This window comes from Nannospalax galili, unplaced genomic scaffold, assembly GCF_000622305.1.
Source record: "Nannospalax galili isolate Female #2095 unplaced genomic scaffold, S.galili_v1.0 scaffold137, whole genome shotgun sequence".
Taxonomy (NCBI): domain Eukaryota; kingdom Metazoa; phylum Chordata; class Mammalia; order Rodentia; family Spalacidae; genus Nannospalax; species Nannospalax galili.
The window spans coordinates 1,151,743-1,162,047 of NW_008340203.1; the positions used below are offsets into that span (position 1 = coordinate 1,151,743).

At 48.4% G+C, this 10,305-nt stretch overlaps 1 protein-coding gene across 1 annotated transcript; it reads right to left on the minus strand.

Annotated features, from left to right (window-relative positions):
* Positions 1-5,420: 5,420 nt before the first annotated feature.
* Krt35 (keratin 35) lies at positions 5,421-9,556 on the minus strand. The gene is made up of 7 exons (XM_008835234.1): positions 9,053-9,556; positions 8,240-8,322; positions 7,895-8,051; positions 7,305-7,466; positions 6,911-7,036; positions 6,216-6,436; positions 5,421-5,899 (listed from the first exon to the last, which is right to left on the minus strand). The coding sequence occupies exons 1-7, from the start codon at positions 9,521-9,523 to the stop codon at positions 5,755-5,757; spliced, it is 1,365 nt and encodes a 454-aa protein (XP_008833456.1). The 5' UTR covers positions 9,524-9,556; the 3' UTR covers positions 5,421-5,754.
* Positions 9,557-10,305: the final 749 nt, after the last annotated feature.

A 10,305-nucleotide genomic window follows, 5' to 3' on the forward strand; every position in this document is an offset into this window, starting at 1 on the left:
CGTTTGAAGGAAGACAGTTCATCGTGGTAAGGAAGGAATGGAGGCAGGAGCGGGAGGCAACTGGTCACATATCTGCAGTCAGGAATCAGCTGGTGCTGATCCTGCTGGTGCTCAGCTCACTTTGTCCGTTTTATTCAGACCAGGACCCCAGTCCATGGAATCGTGCCATGTATATTCAGGGTGGGTCTTCCCTCCTCAGTTAAACTTCTCTAGAAACACCCTCATAAATTAAACCTAGAGGTGTCTCTCCTGTGGGATTCTAAATCCCATCAAGGTGACAAGATTAGCTGTCACTGTCTTCTCAATATAATAGTGGGATATAAGTTCTTGTCTTAACCTTTCCTGTGCTCACAGGAGTGTTGGTAAAGAAGCAAAAAAGGGCAAATGCCATCCAGCCATAGAGATGCTGCTGCCTTTTAACTTGTGCTGTGCCTATGAAAAGTCACTCTATCCCTCTGAGCCTCAGTTTCTTCACGAAAATTGAAAAGATTTTATTAAATGATCTCTCAAGGGCTGAAGATATAGCTCAGTGATACAGTGCATGCATGGCATGTGTGAGACCCTGGGTTCAATCCCCATACCCATTAAAAACTCTCTCTCAGTTTGATCCCCTGGAATAACCATAATTCCAGGTATTTTGCCTGAATAGACAGTTCAGAGAAGATGGAGGTGTCAAATTGAAGGATGCATGATAGCAAAGTCTGGGATAAGACGCCTCAGCTCCCCTCCACAATCATAGCCTGCACCTACGGGAGGCACTCGAGTGCCAGGCATTGCCCTGGGTTCTTAGCGTTAGCTTACCTATTTCATCTCTATATTCATTATTTTCTTGTTTTGACAAAATACCCTGACGAAAGCAACTTAAGGAAGCAAGAATTTATTTTGGCCCATAGTTCAGAGATATAGTCCATCATGGTAGGGGAGGCCTGGCAGCAGGATCTCAAGGTAGCTGATCACGTTGCAGCCATAGTTAGGAAGCTCAGAGAGATGGATGCTGATGCTCAGCTCATTTCTTTTTATTCAGTTTGGGACCCCAGCACGTGGAATGGTGCTGCCTACAGTTAAGGTGGGTCTTCCCATCTGATTTACCCCTCTCTAGACACTTCACAGACAGAGGCTTGTCTCCTGGGTAACTCTAGATCCTGTTGAGTTGACAATCTATATCAACCATCACAATTTCTCCTCAAAGAAAATACGTATGATAAACATCATTGTGATAAAGAGTAGCAGAGTCCCCAGTCCAAGGGCACCAGCATCACATAGGAACATATTAGCAGTATAGGTTTCCGGGCCCACCAGAACAACATCAGAAACTCTGAGAGTAGGCTCCAACAATTTGTATGTAGCAACCTCTGCACATAGCTCTGAAAACGACCGAGGTTGACAAGCAGAGGTTAATTTTTAACAGTAGCTGCTAGAACTCTCCTTGTAGAAGAAAATGATCTTTCCTTGAAAAACAATACATTAAAAATAATTATTAAAGTCAGGTATGGTGGCACCTGTCTTTTAATCCCAGCACTCAGGAGGCAGAGGCAGGTGAATCTCTGTGAGATTGTGGCCAGCTTGGTCTACATAGTGAGTTCTGGGCCAGCTGGGACTACAGGGAGACCCTAAATAAATAATTCTTGGAGTAAGAGGTAGGATAAGTAATTTGACTGGTGAAACATCAGAGGGAGAAAGGGGGAAAGAATTTAATGTTCCCACAGGTAATCATGAAAGAAAGAAATGAGAAAGGGGAGAAGACAGGAGCTAAGCCTAGAGAGACTCACAGAAAGATGGTACAAGAATGCCACTGTGCGACCCCAAGGTCTCCGAGAAATCTTCAGCAAAGCCCACTAAGTTCAAATGTCATGCATGATTCCTGTAATCCAGCACTCTGGAAGCAGAGACAGGAGGATCATGAATTCAAAACCAGCCTAAGCTATATAGCAAATTTTGTTTGAGGCCAGCCTAGGCTACATTGTGAGACCTTGTATTAACTTTTTTTTTTAAGTTTGACATGAGCAATATTTTACAATATAAAGAAAGGACCAGGTTACCCATGAGAGTGGCTAATGAAAGCAAGCAGGCAGTATTCAAGGCTGATATAACAGATCTAGGATGCATCTCTCAGGCTTTGTGGGCTAGGAAAGATAATCTCAGAGCAAGTAGGGCACAAGTTTCAGACCAGGGTCCATCTAGTCCCAACTCTGTTGCTCTAGTCCAACTTCTCAGTGACCAAAGAGAATTATTGGCCGGTGAGTTCAGAGAGAAAAGGGAAAGTGAAGACTGAACAATGGGAGAAACAGGAAGAAATACTGGGGAGACCTTGGGGCCGGGAGGTCCAGGATGGAGGACCTATTTAAACAGCCTCAGAGAAGACGTCTACCAGGGCCTGGCCAGAGACTCCCTCCCTCCTGCAGAAAATCAGAGGCTGCTTTCAGAAAAAGGAAAATCCCTAGAAAGAAAGACGAAATCTGAACTTGGGCAGTTGTCCCATGCAAAATCCCAGGGCAACCACTCACGCATATGCATAGCACTTTCTATCTGCTTTTTAGCATCTCATTATTTAATATAGAAAGAAAGAGCACTAGATATGTGAAGGAAGCTTCCAAGATTAAAAACAGAGACAGAACAAAATAAGCAAACCCAAAAAAAAGGTAAAAGAAGGAAATTGGAGAAGAAGTAATGTAAATATCCAGATATGTGGTGTGTGTCTATTATATACATATATATATATATATATATATATATCTTTGGATATTGATATGCTATGCATAGGTTTGGATATATGTATATATGTTTCAAAATAATAATCTCAGAGATAAATACAGCAGTTGCATCCATGAAACGAGAACTGAATACTCTAAAAAAGAGATGGAGAACAAGAAATTACTGAGGAGATAAAAATATAACTGAAATTAAAACTTAAATTCAGCTGGGTGTGGGGGTGCACACCTTTGATCCCAGCATTGGGGAGGCAGAGGCAGGCAAATCCCTGTAAGTTTAAGGCCAACCTGATCTATGTAGTGAGTTCCAGGCCAGCCAGGGCTACATAGGAAGACCCTATCTCAAAAAAAAAAAAAAAATCAATGCAAATGTCTGAAATTAAAGGAATGAGAAAAGGTAGAGCTGAGGCATAGTGAAAACTACGCAAATAAAACACGTACTAATTAGAGGCAGGGCTGCATGTGATCCGGCTGGCTCCGTCTGAGAGGGAGTTAAAACAGTTTAGAAGGTGCTTTGATAGCAAGGATACCACTAAGAAGAGTGTGGTGACACAAAACAGGCTTCTCTAGAGCTGGCACTCGAGAGCAAATTGTACTGACTATGACCACCCCATGACTGTCAGAGTTGAAACTAGATGCTAAATCACGCAGCTTCCTACTTACTTTGACTGGCATTGCTGCCTGGAAGGAAATCTCAAAAATGAAATCCCAGGCAGGAAAAAAGTAGATGTTCTCTCAGAGCATCCAACCAGAAGAAAGAGTCCATCTTGGCCAGTTTCTAAAATTCCATTGTGTACTTAGTAAAGTACTAGGGACAGCATTCTAACTGTCACCTGCTCTATTTTTCTCAGGAGGAAACAGACTCAGAAAGGGACTGTGACTAGTCAACACTCTAACACAGTACTTGGACTGGGATTTGAACCCAGGTCCCTCTGTCTTTATGTCCTAAGCCTGTGTCCCTTGCATTCATGGCGTAGCCTCCTCCTACCATTGAAGTCAAAAAAGAACAGAAGTAGTATGGATGTCCTTCCGTCCCATCCCAAGGCCTCTTTCTCATGCAGACCAGCTTTGCCCCTGGTACCTAACACTCTCCCTGGCACATAATAGTGCTCAGTAAGGATTTGTTGAATATAGTGAATGAGGCAAGTGCCTGAGCCTCAGCAAAATCAGCTACCGTATTCCAAGAGGACTGAAGCTGGGTGGAACAGGGGAGCTGGCAGAGACCAAAGGCCCAGGCCCTCCTGTACAGGGAGCTGAAAGAGGAGATTCTCTAGCAGAATTAGTGAGGTATTCCAATACCCTGAAGGGACAGGTCTCAGACCTGCATCAATCCAGCACCTTCCACCTATCTGCTCTTCCCCGAGGCATTGAGATAGCCCTTTTAACATTGCTTAGGTCCCTTAGCAAGTGACTTGGGCATCCTTGAAGAGCATCTGTTTCTCTGGAGACAACCTGCACACTTGTCTAGCTTGTCCCTTTCCCATTGGGACTGGGAGAAGTTGGTGCTTGCTCAGTCTGTTCGGGGATGATATTCTGAACACAAATGATCGGCTTTGAGCCAAGATGCTTGGAGGTCATGCATCTGTGTCTTGACATCTCTTCAAATGCCAAGAGCACACAAAAGCATGCCGTGACTTCCTAAGGCAAGAGCCTCATGAAAGTCCCAATGTCAAACTCAGTCTGTCACCCACAAGTAACAGGACAAGCATTGTTTTTTTAATATTTTATTTATTATTTTATGTGTATGAGTGTATCACCTGCATGTATATAAGTATTCCCATGTCATGAAATGCCCTCGGAGGTCAGAGAGGGGGTCATATTCCCCTAGGACTGAAGTTACTGATGGTTGTTAGCTGCCGTGTGGGTGCTGGGAATCAAACCCGGCTCCACTGCAAGAGCACTGGCTTCCCAGGATATGCATTGTTAAGGAGGGTTCCTGAACTGGAAGGGTTTTATGAATGGGCTGGAAGAGATGAGGGGAATTGATGTGAATGTACCCTAAGACTACCTTGATGTGGGGCACACATCACGTCTCTTTGAAGACCACACGCATGAGGCTAATAAAGTGGCCCCAGTGCTTCCTATTACACTGACCTTCATTTTGTCAGTCCTGTGCTGAGATCCCAAGGGTGGCCATGTATACCAAGAAAGAAACTAGGCGAGCACTGATAACACCCATCACCACACTGGGACATTGCAGAAAGGTCTTCATTGGGGAAGCCAAGTAGAAAGCCTCACTGTGGAGATACGTCAGTCAGCAAAGTGCTTGTTGGGCAAACACAGGGGCCTGAGTTCAATGCCCAGAAGCCATGTTAAAAAGGTTGGACATGTGACACATGCTTGTATTCCCAGAGCTTGGGAGGGAGAGACAGGCAGTTCCCTGGGGCTCACTGGTCAACTAGTCTAACCTACTTGGCAAGTTCCAGGGCAATGTGAAACCATGCCTAAAAAGGGGGGGGGGTGGAGTGCAGTGGACGATGCCTGAGGAACACCCAAGGCTATCCCCTAGCTGCTACACACATGCACGCATGTGCACATACGTGCACACACGTGCACAGGTTCAAAAACGCCTCAATGCAGGCCTCTCACCACCCCAGTGAGGAACACAAGGACCCTGTCATCCCCAGGGTCACCCTTGGTCAAGCATCCCCCATTCATGTGCCCAACAAACACCTCCTGAACCCAACATGGACACAAACCAATACAAGATTATGTGAGCCAAAGTAAATGGCTTTATTGTCCCATCCACAGATGCCCTGTATTGAATTTCAGAACCTACTGGAACATACTCAGAAAGAAAGCCTGACCTAGAAGCAGGCCCAGAAAACAGACCCTGGCGCCCATTGAAATGGTGAGGAGTCAAGGTCTGCTGAGCAACCAGCCTTAGTGACAGACTCCAAGAAACTGTAAGGCATATATTTGCAAGGAGATCTCTCCAGACCTGGGCCTGGACCCAACATAGGCAGAGGGGTTGGGCTATAAGAGTTAGGGTTGACTAGAACCCAGGTCAGAGCCCTGGAGGCAATGCCCTCTGGATCTGTTGCTCTTAGAACCGGCCCCCCGGGCAGGGTACACAGACAGGACGGGGGCTGCAGGTTGTACGGGCTGCACCAGCACAAGAGGCTGCAGGAAGGCAGGGGAGGCAGGACTTGGAGGGTGAGTAGTCAGGGGCACATGGATTGCAGGGAAGCCTAGGAGACAGAAAAGAATCACGTTACTCTCATTTTCTAGTTGCTGTTTTCAACGACTGTGAGCAGATCCCAGAACATGCAAACAGGAAGGCCTTTCAAATCCTCTAATCTGCCCCTTGTTTTGATCCTAAGGGGAAACAGGTACCAGAGAGGAAATGAGACCAGCTTCAGCAACCGAATAAGTTTATACCAAGACCCAAGCTAAAACTTCAAGACTCCCGACTTAAGGTACCAGGCTCTTTTTAGGCACCACATGGTCTCCCTGAAAATTTGGAGACTGTATTCAGAAGAGGACAGAGCAAGAAGTCAAACTCACTTGCAGTCCTCGCTCTCCAGCAGCCCCCGGTATGTGTTGATCTCACACTCCAGCCGAGCCCGGACATCCAACAGGACCTGGTACTCCTGGTTCTGACGCTCTAGATCAGCCCGGATCTCACCCAGCTGAGACTCCACGTTACCGATCATGCATTGCATCTGGGACAGCTGGGAACTGTAACGGGCTTCTGTCTCTGCCAGGGTGGAGTCCAGAGCATCTCTCTGGGAGGGCAAAGGTCGTGGAAGGAGAAAGGTTTAGAGGTCAGAGAAAGAGCAAGGTCGATCCATCTGGGTCTCAGTGGGATTTCAGAATACAAGAATGGAAGCTCCGAGAGTCACTGAGCTAAGAAAAAACACAGCTAGACATCTCACTGAAGATGAGCCAGCGAGTCCCTGTAGACCCCTGAATCCAGAGAGCATCTCCCTACTAATGGCACCTCTGAGTAGCTTATAAGTACACAGAAGGTTGAGTCTTCTTTCACAAATAGAGGTGTTACTAAAGGCCCTATGTCCCTCGCCGCTGGAGCAGTTGTGATTTGGGTTTGGCCTTTGTTCCCTCTTCCCTGAACAGAGAAGCCCTGATGCTCAAGAACTTGAACCCTTGGAACAGCATATATGGCCAAAGCACAGAGCGGGGCGGGGCGGGATGCATCCAGGCTTGGTCCAGCAGCCCCTCCACCCCACCTCCGAGCTCACCATGCTCTGCTGGGCCTGCAGCTCAATCTCCAGGGAGTTGACAGTGCGTCTCAACTCGATCATGTCTGCCTGGCAGGACTGCAGCTGCTCTGAGCTGGACACCACCTGCTGGTTCAGCTCCTCTGTCTGAAACAGACACAGGATCTGGTCAGGAACCCTGGGGATTTGGCTTCAAAGGTCTACAGAGGTCAGTGAGGATCAAGGGTCAAGAAGAACCTTCCAGACTACCCAGTCCAATCCATTCATTCCATACTTGTTGAAAACAGGAACCTGGCCAAGGTGCTACAATGGAGTCAAGCCAGAAGTGAGACTCTCCAACTCTAGCTTCTGGTTCAGAGCCCCTGGGCCACTTCCACGTGACTTCACATGTGCCTCTGTCACACTGTTGACCTACCTGAGTGTCATACCAGTCTTCTGCATCTCTGCGGTTATTCTCCACCAGAGTCTCATACTGGCACCTCATCTCGTCCAGAACACGATTGAGATCCACAGGTGGAGCAGCATCCACCTCCACATTGAGCCGGTCGCCCAGCTGGCAGCGCAGTGAGTTCACTTCCTGTAGCACAGATGAAGGTCAGTGCTAAATTTTCCAGCTCACCTCTTCCCGTGCTCACCTGCTCCCTGTGCTCACCTGATCTCCTGTGCTCACTCTTCCTCCTGCTGACCTGCTCCTCCCACACTTTTTCCTCCTGCTTACATCTTCCTGTTCTTACATCTGCATGCTCACTTCTCTGTGACCATCTCCCACTATGCTTACCTCTTCCCTGTGCTCACCTGAGTGCTCATACACACCTGCTCCTCATGCTTATCTCTTCCTCCCCTCACCTCTTCCCCTTCCTCACCTGATCCTCCATGGTCACCCCTATCCCACTCTCACTTGCTCCCCATGCTGACATCCTCTTCCCTAACCTCATTTGGTCCCCCATGCTCACCTCCTCCCCATGCTCACCTCCTCCCCACTGCTCTGGCCTCCCCCACGCTCACCTCCTCGTGGTTCTTCTTGAGGCAGAGCAATTCTTCCTTCAAAGACTCCACCTGAGCCTCCAGATCAGCCTTGCACAGAGTCAGATCATCCAGGATCCTGCGCAGGCCATTGATGTCAGCCTCCACCAGCTGCCGCAGGGACACCTCTGTCTCATACCTGTAGGCACAGAGCAAAGCACCTGCAGCTGGAATTCTTTCAGTATCTAAGTCAGGTCCCACTCCAGACTGTCCTGGTTCTGCGAGCCTTGCCCTTGTGCCACAGTGACTGGACGCAGCTGAAACCCAGAGCCCAACCATCCCCAGTATCCAGCTCTACCCACCCCAGGGACAAGCTGGACCACTCACTTGGTCCTGAAGTCATCTGCAGCCAGCTTGGCATTGTCAATCTGCACCACCAGCCTGGCATTTTCTGCCTTGCTGCACAGGGTCTGGGAACATAAAGTAATTTCATATAAGAAAGGCCTGTCTGCTGGTAGGAGCGCCCTCCACCTCTGGCAGGAGCTGCCCCTAGGAGGGAGTTTCCCATCCTGGAATCTCAACAACTTGAGGCACCAGGAGAAGCATGGGTAGCTGCAGGTATCAGACAGGGGATCCCGAGGTCCCATGCAACCTGGTATGCGTGTGACCAGAGAGAAGGGCACAAACATGCTGCAGGAAGTCCTGGCCAGCATAGTGGACTGAAGCTTCTTCCTGCCTTCCTGTCCCCTAGGACTGCTAGAGTCCCAAGGCAAGACACTACCAACAGCTGCCCTCTAGTTCTCTGGTCATAAATGCTGCCTTTCAGGGCCCATCTGAGACTTTGGGGAATGAGGGCTTGGCAAGGAAGAAACTTCTCTGAATTTAAATACATCAAATCCAATCAATTCACCTTTTAAAGTGAAGGCATCAGAACTCAGAGAGAGAGAGAGACATTGCTCACACAGCCAGTTAGTTCATATAGCCTACGTTCAAGTTCTAAGTCTAATTGCCCTGTGAGTCACTTAACTAGCCTGACCCTGAGCATTTCCATCTGTGCAATGGACTAAGGTTATTAGAAAGAGAAAAAAAGAGACCAAAATAGAAATATATTTTCTGCCCTCCAAAACTGCCCTGTAAGAGCGGGACTACCATCCATCACACATGTGGTTTCTAAAGCCAAGGCCCCTCTGAACCATTCACCTTCTTCTGAAGCTCCTCCATGGTCCGGAAGTAAGACTGGTAATCCGGGCACATATAAGGCACCTGTTGCTCACACCATTCCCGGATGCGACTCTCCAGGCTGGCATTCTCCTGCTCCAGCTGTCGCACCTTTTCCAGGTAACTGGCCAGGCGGTCATTCAGGGACTGCATGGTCTCCTTCTCATTGCCAGTGAGGATGCCCTCCCCAAACCAGCCTCCACCCATGCTGAAGCTGGTGGCAAAGCCTCCGTTAGGGAGGCAGAGAGCAGGGAGGCAGCTGGCAACCCTGTAGTTATTTCTGCCCAGCCCGGCAGAATATGCGGAAAAACTCTTGGCCCCTCGGGAACCTCTCGGCAGCTTGCAAGAGCTGCTGGAGTACATCGTGGACACACGAGCAGAGCCTGCTCCAGCCCCACCTGGGCTCTTGAGGGATCCCGAGGAAAAGCTGGCCTTGAGGCATTTGGAAGCCATGGCCACAGCAGCCCAGACACAAGCAGTAGATCTTTGAGAACAGACACCCCAACACAGAGAAGCAGCTACCCGGCCAGGCTTTATACCTCTGCTCCAGTGGGCGTTGGTTGGCCCTTACAAAGTGTTTTCTCCTCATTAAAGTTAATTCCACTTTCTATCAAAACCTCTCATTAACCTGTTATTTAGCTTCCCATGAATATATCCTGGCCTCGTAAAATGGAAGCCCCGTTGGACCGGTGACTGTGTGGAGAGTCACCCCCACCACCCCACATCCCTGGGAAGACCCAGTCTCTGTCAGTTCTTCAAAGGGGCCTGTCATCAGAACCCAGACTTCAGCCTCCTTGTTAAGCAGGCGTGGGAGTCTCCAGCTTTGTCTCCTTTGATGGGCAGGCTTGAGGGGGCAGAGCAAGCCTGACGGTGGCAGGACGGTAGGGGTCTTGTACCCTAGGCAAACATAAAAGGCTCTTGAATAGGCCCAGGTGATGTAACATGGTGACCAATTCTCCCAGTTTCCTCAGATCAGATTTCCATTGTGATTTTTAAATAATACCAGGAACCTTCAGTCCCAGGCAAAGAATAGCTGGTAATCCTCAATCCAACAGAGCCTTGAGAAACACTCCCTACTCCCTTTTAAGGAAATCTGTTCAGCTACATAGGCTCAGCTCTAGGCAAAATGACTAGAAGTCAGTTGTTGGGGCCATGACACCTAGGGCCATGTCTAGGAGGGCATGTCTTCATCAGCCCTGGTAGAAAGTGGAGAAGGCTTTCCTTCTGGTGGGGAG